This window comes from Populus euphratica, unplaced genomic scaffold, assembly GCF_000495115.2.
Source record: "Populus euphratica unplaced genomic scaffold, PopEup_1.0 scaffold110.1, whole genome shotgun sequence".
NCBI classification, from domain to species: domain Eukaryota; kingdom Viridiplantae; phylum Streptophyta; class Magnoliopsida; order Malpighiales; family Salicaceae; genus Populus; species Populus euphratica.
Window position 1 is genome coordinate 319,038 of NW_011499904.1, and position 14,077 is coordinate 333,114.

A 14,077-nucleotide genomic window follows, 5' to 3' on the forward strand; every position below is an offset into this window, starting at 1 on the left:
CTTTAAATTAATATTTTTTGGTGTTTTCAGATAATTTTAATGTATCAAGGTTAAAAATGATTTTTAAAAAATAAAAAAAATATTTTAATGCATTTCCATATAAAAAACATTTTGAAAAGCAACCACTACTACACTCTCACATACCTCCTATATTAATTTGTTGATTAGAATTGTTGGATGGCCATGCCAAATACCTTATTAATTTGCTGCAAAATGGAGATACATGACTGGATTTAAAAAACAAATTAGAAACTTGGATTTGACTTGTGAAGATCTTAAGGTGATTTACTACAAATTTTTTGCTTGGAATTAACTTTGTTTTTCTCCTCAAATGTTAGTTTTTAAATGCCTGGGGTGCGGAATGGCATAGGCTTGCCATGGCCAGCCATGCGTCTTTTGAATGCTAGCCTGACTTTTTTTTTTTTGAAGAATATTTTACTTTTACCTTAACAAAATAAAATAAAATAAAATATGGGAGATATATATATCCTTGCTAAAATCCGACAACAACAAATTATGTGAAAATGATTCCTTTTAAGATTGCCACAGTTTCTCTCAAGATACAATATCTGGATACAATATCTATAGGATTATACAGTAGAATTATATAGAGGTATTTAATTTTATTTATTTTTGTGTTTTAAAAATATTTTTAAAATACTAATTTTTGTATTGTTTTAAAATTAATTTTACTTTAGTGTTTTGAGATTATTTTGCTATACTATATCAAAAATAAATTTTAAAAAATAATAAAAATATTTTAAAAAATAATTACTACACGTACCTCTTCATTGTTGAACATTCATGGCATGGAGAGTTCCACGCTGCTTTGCTTGCTCGTCTCTTTCTTACCTGCCACATCAATAGCCAAATAGTTGAGATGAGAAAAAGAGGAAGGCTTGGTTTTTACACAAAGCCTAGTGAGGAAGGCTTGATTTTTGTACAAAGCCTAGTGATATTGGAGGATTATAAGAAATTTTCTTTTAATTATTATTATTATTATTACTTAATTTAGGATAATTTGTTTCTTTTATGATTTTTTTATTTAGTTTAGAAAATCAAGTATTCATGAAATTAATAATTTTATTTTTCTTATTTTATTTATAAATTTTATTATTTTATTAGATTTTCTAGTTTGTTTAAGTTGGTTTTTAAATTTATTTAAGATATTGTAATTTTTTTTAAAAAGTAAATTGTAATAAAGTTTTCACTTCATGACATAAGATTCTTATGTTCTACCCTATTTCAACCATTGTAATCTATTATTATTAATATTAATACTTGCTATTATCGTGTTACTTGTGTTATCAGCAAGTAAATTATTGGTACATTTCTTTAAAAGAAAAAATAAATAATAAACGCTTGCCTTACCTTACAAAACTTTGTAGCCTGCTTAATTCTCTCCCACACTCCATCCTCTACTTACACAGTGCTTGTTTTTGTTCTATCTCTCAAGAGGGAGAGAAATGGAGGAGGCAGCAGTTCTGTACCCATCACCACATGGAGGGGCTCGAATCGGTTTTCTTTATCTTTTTTTTTTAATTTTTTTATTAATTTATTCATTATCATTGTATTTTTTACTTGTATTATTAAAATTATAGAAACTTATTAAATCCAATTAAATTAATGACTCGGTCTCGATTTTTTTCTTCTTCGAGAATACTTGCGAAGTGGTAGTCCGAGGCATATTGCCTACCTCCTATGAAGTGGTGGCTACGTGTCAAGGAAAGATAAACGTAATTGTCTTCTTTTGCCTTGAAAATTTAGAAAATGTATCTTGCGTCCTAAAACACATGGATTCTGACGTCCTACTATATATTTAGGTTTAAGTGGTAGGTTGCTACGATTTTATAATTCTAAGAAATTTAGGTTTAACTGGTAGGTTGCTACGATTTTATTGTTCTGGCAGAGTACAAGAAACGAAGATGAAAGACTTTGAGAACGATTAACTAGCAGGTATATAGACAAATCATTGAAATCTTTGGTGCAACGCCTTGTATATGACCCTATTTAATGCTCAGATGCTGTTTGTGACATTACTCCTTTCTTTTTAGAACTGCTCCACACAGATTGCTTCCTCTCTCTTTCTGTCTCTCCAAGCACACACACAGGTATCTTGTGTCTGACCCTATTTAATGCTCAGATGCTGTTTGTGAAATTACTCCTTTCTTTTTAGAACTGCTCCACACAGATTGCTTCCTCTCTCTTTCTGTCTCTCCAAGCACACACACAGGTATAGGAAAGGCCACGAGCAACCATGGAGGAGGCCATAGTTCTGTACCCATCACCACCTATTGGCCATTTGATATCTATGGTGGAGCTAGGGAAACTCTTATTGACCCAAAAACCTTCCCTTTCTATTCACATACTCATCACTACTGTGCCCTATGATTCTGGCTCCACTGCCCCTTACATTGCCAGCGTTGCTGCCACCATTCCCTCGATCAAATTCCACCATCTTCCTACTGTAACCCTCCCTTCTACAAAAACCACCCATCATGAAGAACTCACTTTTGAGGTCCTTCGCCTCAGCAATCCTCACGTTCGTGAAGAACTATTGTCCATTTCCAAAAACTACACCATTCATGGATTTGTTGTGGATCACTTCTTTTGCTGTGCTGCTCTCTCTGTCGCCAAGGAACTCAATATCCCTGGCTACCACTTCTCCTCTTCTGGTGCTGGTATTCTCGTTGTTTTCTTTTATTTCCCAACCATTCATAACACCACCACAAAAAGTCTTAAAGATCTAAATTCCCTTCTTCATATTCCCGGTGTTCCCCCAATTCCATCGTCTGACATGCCAATACCGGTACTTGATCGCGACGATAAGTCCTATGAGAACTTTTTAGATTCCTCAAGCAGCTTTCCCGAATCAGCAGGTATTGTTGTAAACACTTTTGCATCACTTGAAGCCAGAGCTGTGAAAACAACATCCGAGGGATTATGTGTACCCAATAATCGCCCCCCTCCAATTTACTGTATCGGACCATTGATAGCCACTGAAGGTCCTAAAGATGATGCAGGCACTCGCAATGGTACTGCGCTGGAGTGTCTAACATGGCTGGACTCGCAACCAGTTGGAAGTGTTGTCTTTCTATGTTTTGGTAGTTTGGGGCTGTTCTCCAAGGAACAGTTAAGAGAAATAGCTTTCGGGTTGGAGAGAAGTGGCCACAGGTTCTTGTGGGTGGTTCGGAATCCACCTTCTGATAATAAAAGCGTGGCACTCGCGGCACATCCAAACATTGATTTAGACTCATTGCTCCCTGAAGGTTTCTTGGATCGAACCAAGGAGAGGGGACTCGTGCTGAAGTCGTGGGCTCCGCAAGTAGCAGTGCTGAACCATCCATCGGTAGGCGGGTTCGTAAGTCATTGTGGATGGAACTCGGTGCTGGAAGCAGTTTGCGCAGGTGTGCCATTGGTGGCTTGGCCACTATACGCAGAGCAGAGGCTCAATAGGATCTTCTTGGTGGAGGAAATGAAACTTGCATTGCCGATGAATGAATCTGACAACGGATTCGTGAGTTCGGCCGAGGTGGAGGAGCGAGTTCTAGGGTTGATGGAGTCGGAGGAAGGTAAGTTGATTAGGGAGCGAGCCATAGCCATGAAAATTGCAGCACAAGCCGCATTGAATGAGGGTGGTTCTTCTCGGGTGGCTTTGTCTAAACTTGTTGAGTCATGGAAAGACAAATGATTTTATTATTCCTCACGTTTAGAGGCTGGAATCCACTAAGAAACACGATCCGGAAATCACCATAAGTCCCGCTCATCAGTGATATACTTCCATGTATAGCACTTCTTATATGATTATATTCCTTAAATAGCTGCAGTCTTGTTTATTCCTTCACCAGCATTCCTTAAATAGCCAGTCTTATTTTATATATTGACCGTGTTGTAATGCAATATTTATCGGGGTTTTTCACCAAATTACTTGTGTAATCCTTTTATGATATCAGAGCAGTTTTCGCTCGCGAGATTAGAAACGCCCTCTAACTCCATCTCGGCTAGTGGCAACCCTACTCCTCTCTCATAGCCTGCTAGCTCTCTGCATCTTCACTCCCTCTCATTACTATTAACACTTTCAGCTAATTGTCCTATAAACTCACATCCTCAAATTATCCTTCCTAGCGTACAACTTTCCTCAACATTCTCATGGTATATGAGCTAATGAAATATTTGGACGACCCTCTTCAATGCCCTCATACATTTGATGCAAATTGTTCTACCTCTGCTATGCCACTCCATGCACACTGGTACAGATTTGACCAGTTGCTGCTGAATGTTATTTTTGCTTCTATTTCTGAAGTAGTTATGTCTCTTATTGCTATGACTATTACAAACTGTGATGCCTGGCAACATCTCACCTACATGTTTGCTAGCAAATCTCGAGCTAGGATTATGCAATTGAAATTGCACGGTATATGAGTTTTTTCATGGAGTCAAGATAATTGCCGATGAACTCTCATTAATTAATGCATCCATTTCAATTTCAGATGATGATTTGACATTATATGTGCTTAATAGCCTTGGCTCTGAGTTTCGAGATATGGTGGCACGTACCTATACACACGAAAAAAACAGACTTGCTTTTGTAAAATTGCATGATATGTTAATTGGTCAGGAACATTAACTCAAACACATGAATGGCAAATCTTCAACACTAGTTGTCACTGTTGATACCTCTCAATGGAGGTCATCAAATCCTCAGTTCAAAAACAACAAGAATTATTCCAAACAAAATTTCTCAAACATTCAAAAAGGATCTTTATTGTATGCCAAATATATGATTATCCTGATCACACTACAAAGAATTGTGTCAAACTCCAGTCTCCATCTACTACCAATTACACAACTTTTTTGGCTTCATTGAATGCCAAATGGTTTTTTTATTCCTCTGTTTCTCATAATATTACATCTAATTCAGCTAATCTCTTCATTCATTTTGAGTATGATGACCAAGATGAGGTCGTCCTTAGAGATGGTATAGGTTTGCATGTTGTTAATATTGGTTCCACTACTATTTCCTCCCCTTCCCGATCTTTTATTTTAAATTTTCAAAGAAACCTTGTATGTGCCTCTTATTCATAAAAATTTGTATTATTATAATCTTTAGATTTACTGATAGAATTTTTTGTTCATTTATGCACTCTATTATAATCTTTCTGATAGAATTTTTTGTTCATTTATGCACTAACATTCCATTGGTAATTAATCTATTAACAAAATCACCAATGAAAATGCTTTGTTCGTTAATCTATCGTCGGTAATTTTTTATCAATTGGTAATAAAAAATATTATTACCAATGGATTAACTGATGGAAAAAACAAGCAAAAAAAAAAAACTTACCCTCTTCAATCCGTCGGTAATTCACTTGAAAACATACTGTATATAATTTCATCGGTAATTATTTAAAAAGTTTTTTTAAAAAAATCTATTTTACATAAATATAAAATAATTAATATTAATATTAATGAACACTCTATAATACTTAAAATGTTTGGAAAGAAGAAGAAGAAAATCAATTCAAACAAATTTGCATCAAAAAAATATCACAAAAAAATAAATTCAACTAAAAAAATTCATATAAAAAAATTTAAAAATCTCATAAATAAATCAACTAAAAATTGATCTCATATGAAAAAAAATTCCTACAACAACATTCATACAATTATTAAGAACAAAAACAATTAAAAATAAAATAAACTTGGTTACCACCAAACACCCTCTTGCCCCACCATTGGAACCAACTTATGTCTCTTAAGCTCTTAAGGACCTAGGTAACGTAAGGCCATAGAAGATGATTTTTTCACACCCTTACAAGAGCACGGTATCATGGCGACCCTTATCAGAGAGAGGAAATGATGTCGAGGTCTTTGTATTGTGAAAAATAAAGTCGCCACCTAATATTATGATCACTAAGAACCCGAACTGGTCTTTAGAGATTTTAAAGCAAGAGTACTAGTTGCATAAAAGAAAGGATTTAGTATTTCTAGTGTGCCCTACCTAAGGTAAGTTGCTTGGTGCTTTATTTGTCTTATAATTGTCATGGTGTTGGGGTTATCTAATCAGTTTTTCTAGGACAAGTTTGTTACGATAAATGAACTTGGGTTCAAAGTCTAAAAGAAAAAACCCTTGACCAAAATGGATGATACATTTATATATGTCTATAGAGTGCCAAGAAGAACCGATGCAAATCTCTTGAAATCTATGTTTGATTTGAACTAAATTTACAATCTATAAAAAAAGAGACAGCTAAGATAGAAATCTAAGAAGATTCAATGTGCTTCAAAGTTTATTTTTTCCTTAGTATTTCAAGTGTACGAGTCATTCCTATATTTTTTCATCCTTAATTACAAGTCCTTTCTTCAAAATTATTCAATTTCTTTCTTAATTACTACTTACATTCACTATTTCTATACTATTCTACCTCAATTCCATCACGTTTACTACTATTCTCAAAACCTCTAAATTTTCATAAGAACTCTAATTTAAGAAAAAATCAAGAATATAGAAATTAAATCAAATTTAATTGTCAATGTTTGATAACTTACTCAAATGAACCCAAAAACACTTCATTTAAGTAAGAATCTAAATTTTTCATGCTTATCAATCTAAGTTCTCCTAACTTTTCTTCTCCTCCTACTGTGGCTAGCTTTCCTCACCTTTCTTATATCTTCCTTCCCTTGATTCTTCCTTAATTTAATGCTCCAAGTCTTTCAATCTTACAAGTTTTAAAGCTCTCTCTGATTTTTTTCTTGTTTTTCTCTTGATTTCTCACGTTCTTCTCTTTTTTTTTTTTTCACATTTGTTACTACCCAGTCGGTAGTTTATAACAGAAAAGGGGCTGCCTTGTTTTATTTTTAATGGTAAATTACCATTTTACCCTTAATGAGTCTTTTTACTTCCATTTGACGATCCTTATTCTTTGCTAGCACTACCAAGCTTTATTTATCCTAAAATTTTAAAAGGATTTCATCCAATATATTTTAAGATTTCTCATAAAATTTTAGCTCAATCTGATGGCTGGATTTAAAATTACATCCAATAACGTAAAACTAGTCAAATTATGATTTTTCGTCAAATTTTCTAAATGTTTCTAAAATTTTTGAAATTTTAACCCTAGCTAAAGCATCATATTAGAAGGCTTCATGCAAATTTTTAGAATTTTATGATAACCCAATCAAGAGTTACGAATTTGTCTTTTTGTTTTACATGAAACTAGTCAATTTATAATTTTTCGCCTAGAGGTTTTACATTGATGATGGTTTAGCTAGTTGTGATGCCATTGAATACATATGCACCATTGGATCTCTCCAATACCTCTCGCTCACTCGTCCAAACCTGGGTTTTGCAATCAATCATCTTGCTCAGTTCATGCACCAACCAACGCTAAAGCACTCACAACATGTTAAACGGCTTTTGCTCTATGTCAAATAGACCATTCATTTCGTTCTTTTGCTGCATCGCTAATCAAATCTTGTGCTTCGGGGGTTCTCAAATGTTTTCTGGGGTGTTGATCTTGATAATCAGAAGTCCACTATGGCTTATATAATTTTTCTAGGTAATAAGCCTATCAACTAATATACTAGAAAGCAAAAGGTTATGGCTCGTTCCTCTACAGAAGCTGAGTATAAGGCACTGCCTATTGCTGCTTCAGATATTGTGTGAGTAAAGTCTCTTCTTGATGAACTTGGTCTCACATTACGTGAACCACCGCTCCTAATTTGTGTTAATGATGGTGCCACTTATCTTAGTCTGAATCCTGTTATGCATCTCCAAGATCACACGTATCGTTATTGATCTTCACTTTGTCCGTGACTTTGTTCATCGTGGTAAACTGCGTGTTGCTCATGTTCACATGGATGACCAACTTGTTGATTTACTGACAAAGCCTCTCACTCGGTCTCGTTTCAACTTGTTACGTGACAAAATCAACATTGCTAATGGAACGTCCATTTTGAGGGGTTGTATAAGAAAATCACCATAACTCCTACTCATTAGTGATTTACTTCTATATATAGCACTCCTAACACCATGTTACATTGGTCAAGACAAAGGTCAGCACTAGGATACAAATTCAATCAATCAAAACACTTTGAAAGAAATTCAATCCATGCATAGGGAATGATATTTTCATTTTATTTGGGGCATCTGTTTCAAATTTAGTCCCTATAAATGACTTATATTTACTTTGGTCCTAGTATATAAATCGTTTACTCTCCCACAGTTTCTTGGGAAGAGACATGAAGAAATCAAAAGAAAGGAAATAACAATTTATCTATTTGTTTTTATGTTTTAAAAGCGTTTTTGAAAACAAATCATTTTATTTTTATTTTCTTTGCTTTAAATTAATATTTTTTGGTGTTTTCAGATAATTTTGATGTATCAAGGTTAAAAATGATTTTTAAAAAATAAAAAAAATATTTTAATGCATTTCCATATAAAAAACATTTTGAAAAGCAACCACTACTACACTCTCACATACCTCCTATATTAATTTGTTGATTAGAATTGTTGGATGGCCATGCCAAATACCTTCTTAATATGCTGCAATTTGCTGCAAAATGGAGATACATGACTGGATTTAAAAAACAAATTAGAAACTTGGATTTGACTTTTAAAGATCTTAAGGCGATTTACTACAATTTTTTTGCTTGGAATTTACTTTGTTTTTCTCCTCAAATGTTAGTTTTTAAATACCTGGGGTGCGCAATGGCATAGGCTTGCCATGGCCAGCCATGCGTCATTTGAATGCTAGCCTGGCTTTTTTTATTTTGTTTTTTTTTTATTATTATTATTTTCATAAATATATCATTTTTTTATGTATTCTTTTTATAAAATTATATTAATTATTTTCATAAATATATCAATTTTTTATGTATTCTTTTTATAAAATTATAAATTCATTTAAGACTTAATTTTGTCCCCTTCTAGAGATTCGCATCATTGAATTATAATGGGTTTTTATTCCAACATTTGAATATAATAGTGGACATTAAAAAACTAGGATCTAGAAAGTATATAAATAGAGTTTCTTATTTTTTATATCTCAACTGAGTTTAATAAAAATAAAAAAATTCAAAATACATACAAGATATTATATATTGATAAATATTTTTTGAAATAAGTGTGAATATTAAGGTTTTAAAATTAACCGCTCTAAGAACATAATTTAATTATATATCATTATTATGTGCATAATTAATAAAATAATTTTTAATTATCGCTTTATGTATTGTTAAAAACGATCCAACCCAATAAATTTAAGGTGTGTGACGTGATTCATATGTCGATTTCAATATATATATATGGAAATATTCTGAGAACCTTTCTAATAATAATGGTAAGAAAAAAAATTCAAAATTACATGACAAATGATATAATAAATTTACTTTACTGGTTGTCTCGGATTTCAAAAAATCTCTTATTTATTGTAAAAAGGGTCTCTAATATAAGAATTATTGGCAAGAGACATGGCAAGTGGCGTAACTTAGCTGCGCAGCCAGCATACCATTTAGCTCAATTAATATTATTTTTTTCTGTGTCAATTCTTCTTTCTTATTTTTTTTTAAGAATACTTTACTTTTACCTCAGTAAAAATAAAAAAAATAGGAAGAGATATTTATCCTTGCTAAAATCCGACAACAACAAATCATATGAAAATGATTACTTTTAAGATTGCCACAAATTCTCTCTAGATACAATATATGTAGAATTATACTGTAGAATTATACATGGATATTTAATCCTATATTTTTTTTGTTTTAAAAATATTTTAAAAAATAATAATTTTTTATTATTATTTTAAAATTAATTTTTTTTAATTTTTTATATCATTTTGATATACTATATCAAAAATAACTTTTAAAAAATAAAAAATATTTTAAAATTCCAGATATCCTCTCTTGCTCGTCTCTTTCTTACCTGCCACGTCAATGGCCGAACAGTTGAGATGAGAAAGAGAGGAAGGCTTGATTTTTGTACAAAGCCTATTGAGGAAGGCTTGCTTTGTACATTTTTGTACAAAGCCTAGGGAGGAAGGCTTGATTTTTGGACAAAGCCTTGTGAAATTGGAGGATTATAAGCAAAAAAAAATGTAATAATTATTATTATTACTTAATTTAGGATAATAATTTGTTTCTTTTATGATTTTTTTCTTTTATTTAGTTTAGGAAATCAAGTGTTGATGAAATTAATAATTTTATTTTTCTTAGTTTATTTATAAATTTTATTATGTTATTATTTTTTTGAATTTTCTAGTTTGTTTAAGTTGGTTTTTAAATTTATTTAAGATATTGTAATTTAAAAAAAACGTAAATTGTAATAAAGTTTTCACTTCATGACCTAAGATTCTTATGTCCTACCCTATTTCAACCATTGTAATCTATTATTATTATTATTATTATTATTATTATTATTATTATTATTATTTGCTATGGTCGTGTTACTTGTGTTATCAGCAAGTAAATTATTGGTACATTTCTTTAAAAGAAAAAATAAATAATAAACGCTTGCCTTACCTTACAAAACTTTGTAGCCTGCTTGTTTTCGTTCTATCTCTCAATAGGGAGAACAATGGAGGAGGCAGTAGTTCTGTACCCATCACCACATGGATGGGATCGAATCGGTATTCTTTGTTTTTTTTTTATATTTTTTATCATTGTATTTTTTTTATTTGTATTATTAAAATTATACTAACTTATTAAATCCAATTAAATTAATAACCCGGTCTCGGATTTTTTCTTCTCCGAGAATACTTATGAAGTAGGAGTCCGCGGCATGTTGCATACCACCATTGAAGTGGTAGCTACGTGTCAGGGAAAGATAAACGCAATTGTCTTCTTTTGCCTTGAAAATTTAGAAGATGTAGCTTGCGTACTAAAACACTTGGATTCTGACGTCCGACTGTATATTTAGGTTTAACTGGTAGCTAGGTTGCTTCGATTTTATTGTTCTAAGAAATTTAGGTTTAACTGGTAGGTTGCTACGATGTTATTGTTCTGGCAGAGTACGAGAAACGAAGATGAAAGATTTTGAGAACGATTAAGTAGTAGGTATATAGACAAATCATTGAAAACTTAGGGGCAACATCTTGTATCTGACCCTATTTCATGCTCAGATGCTGTTTGTGAGATTATTCCTTTCTTTTTGAAACTGCTCTACACGTTTTGCTTGCTCTCTCTCTTTCTTTCTCTCCAAGCACACACGGAGGTATAGGAAAGGGTACGAGCAGCCATGGAGGAGGCCATAGTTCTGTACCCATCACCACCTATTGGCCATTTGATATCTGTGGTGGAACTGGGGAAACTCTTATTGACCCAAAATCCTTCCCTTTATATTCACATACTCATCACTTCTGTGCCCTATGATTCTGGCTCCACTGCCCCTTACATTGCCAACGTTGCTGCCACCATTCCCTCGATCAAATTCCACCATCTTCCTACTGTAACCCTCCCTTCTACAAAAACCACCCATCATGAAGAACTCACTTCTGAGGTCCTTCGCCTCAGCAATCCTCACGTTCGTGAAGAACTATTGTCCATTTCCAAAAACTACACCATTCATGGACTTGTTGTGGACGTCTTTTGCTGTGCTGCTCTCTCTGTTGCCAAGGAACTCAATATCCCTGGCTACCACTTCTCCTCTTCTGGTGCTGGTGTTCTTGCTATTTTCCTTTATTTCCCAACCATTCATAACACCACCACAAAAAGTCTTAAAGATCTAAATTCCCTTCTTCATATTCCCGGTGTTCCCCCAATTCCATCGTCTGACATGCCAATACCGGTACTTGATCGCGACGATAAGTCCTATGAGAACTTTTTAGATTCCTCAAGCAGCTTTCCCGAATCAGCAGGTATTGTTGTAAACACTTTTGCATCACTTGAAGCCAGAGCTGTGAAAACATTATCAGAGGGATTATGTGTACCCAATAACCGCACACCGCCAATTTACTGTATCGGACCATTGATAGCCACTGAAGGTCCTAAAGATGATGCAGGCACTCGCAATGGTACTGCGCTGGAGTGTCTAACATGGCTGGACTCGCAACCAGTTGGAAGTGTTGTCTTTCTATGTTTTGGTAGTTTGGGGCTGTTCTCCAAGGAACAGTTAAGAGAAATAGCTTTCGGGTTGGAGAGAAGTGGCCACAGGTTCTTGTGGGTGGTTCGGAATCCACCTTCTGATAATAAAAGCGTGGCACTCGCGGCACATCCAAACATTGATTTAGACTCATTGCTCCCTGAAGGTTTCTTGGATCGAACCAAGGAGAGGGGACTCGTGCTGAAGTCGTGGGCTCCGCAAGTAGCAGTGCTGAACCATCCATCGGTAGGCGGGTTCGTAAGTCATTGTGGATGGAACTCGGTGCTGGAAGCAGTTTGCGCAGGTGTGCCATTGGTGGCTTGGCCACTATACGCAGAGCAGAGGCTCAATAGGATCTTCTTGGTGGAGGAAATGAAACTTGCATTGCCGATGAATGAATCTGACAACGGATTCGTGAGTTCGGCCGAGGTGGAGGAGCGAGTTCTAGGGTTGATGGAGTCGGAGGAAGGTAAGTTGATTAGGGAGCGAGCCATAGCCATGAAAATTGCAGCACAAGCCGCATTGAATGATGGTGGTTCTTCTCGGGTGGCGTTGTCTAAATTTGTTGAGTCATGGAAAGACAAATGATATTATTATTCCATATGTTTAGAGGCTGGAATCCACTAAGAAACACAATGCACCATATAAGGAAATAACCACAACTCCCTCTCATGCGCGGTAGGTGTGAAGTTGGTGTTTATCCTGTGAAACTATGTCCTTCCTCATCTCAAGTTCATGCCATCACCTTTGCTGGCACTTGTGCCTCCTTTGATCGTTGGCGTCAGAGGCTGGGTCACCCGATTTCGAAACTTTCGTCTTCTTTTTTTCGTAGTGATAACTTACCTGGGTCGTCCTCTTAGTATTGTCCTGCGTTTCGTGTCATCGCAGTCTTTGTTATCATGGGTTTCGTGTCAGTAGAATAAGTCGCATAAATTGTCTTTTAGTGTCACTTTCCGTATGGCTCATGCTCCCCTTGAATATTTGTATGCTGATGTTTGGGGACAGTCCTCTCGGTTCCCACCGTTATTATTTACTTCTTATTTATCATTTCATCAATAACTGCTGGTTCTTGCCAATGCATAATAAGTTGGATGTATCTTTTATTTTTATTCACTATTATAGTTGAAAATCAATTCTCTAGAAAAATTAAAAAAAATTATTCCGACAATGATAATGAATTTATCAAACTTAGATCTATTCTTGCTATTTATAATATTAGCCATCTTATCATTGCACCGTGTACTTTCCACCAAAAGACCACCATTGAACATCATAATCGATATATTGTCAAAAGAGTTATGACTCTTTTACATCATGCCTTGGCTCCTTCCACTTTTTGATCATATGCATTTGCCACGATAATTTATCTTATTAATTGTCTTCCTAATGTCTTATACTCACGTCAAAGTCACTTTGAAGTATTATTTGGACGAGTTCCTAACTATCATCATACGTTGCTCATATTTGGTTATCAATACTATCCTTGGCTTATTCCATATTGTGCAAATAAATTTCAATATAAATCCCAACCTTGTGTCTTTCTAGGTTACTCCCTAACTCAACATGTTTTTCAATGTTTGGACCTTCACACAATTATGATTTATCTCTCTCATCATGTCACTTTTGATGAAAATATTTTTTCCTTGACAAAGGCAACACATTCTACTCCTCATTCTACTACTACATCGTGTCCTACTCCTTCCCCTCATTCTCTTGTTCCTCGAGTTTGCATAGTTACATTGGATAATCTTACCATCAAATCTTCAGTGCTTGATGCTACGCCAACCGTGACTCTATACCCTACACCACGTATGGCTTCCTCTTCTCCTACTAATAATTCATCCTGCTTTGCGTCTCCTATGCCTGTAGCACTCGCATTGCCTACCTGCATTCATCTCATGGTCATTCGAGCTCAAAATAATATTTTTTATTTTAAACAGCTTTTAAATACCATCAGGTACCCTCTTACCCTATCATTGGAACCAACCTATGTCTCTCAGG

General features: G+C 34.4%; 2 protein-coding genes across 2 annotated transcripts; both read left to right on the top strand.

Moving 5' to 3' along the window:
• Window positions 1-2,177: 2,177 nt before the first annotated feature.
• Window positions 2,178-3,822, top strand: LOC105133200 (UDP-glycosyltransferase 88A1-like). Its single transcript, XM_011037077.1, has one exon. It carries the CDS (start codon window positions 2,258-2,260, stop codon window positions 3,689-3,691), a length of 1,434 nt encoding a protein of 477 aa, XP_011035379.1. The 5' UTR covers window positions 2,178-2,257; the 3' UTR covers window positions 3,692-3,822.
• A 7,252-nt stretch (window positions 3,823-11,074) lies between these two features.
• On the top strand, window positions 11,075-12,920 carry LOC105133202 (UDP-glycosyltransferase 88A1-like). The gene has a single exon (XM_011037079.1). It carries the CDS (start codon window positions 11,234-11,236, stop codon window positions 12,662-12,664), a length of 1,431 nt encoding a protein of 476 aa, XP_011035381.1. The 5' UTR covers window positions 11,075-11,233; the 3' UTR covers window positions 12,665-12,920.
• Window positions 12,921-14,077: the final 1,157 nt, after the last annotated feature.

What these genes read in the sequence shown, in the direction of transcription:
- LOC105133200 (XM_011037077.1), top strand. Translation starts at nt 2,258, where the DNA reads ATGGAGGAGGCCATAGTTCTGTACCCATCACCACCTATTGGCCATTTG.
- LOC105133202 (XM_011037079.1), top strand. Translation starts at nt 11,234, where the DNA reads ATGGAGGAGGCCATAGTTCTGTACCCATCACCACCTATTGGCCATTTG.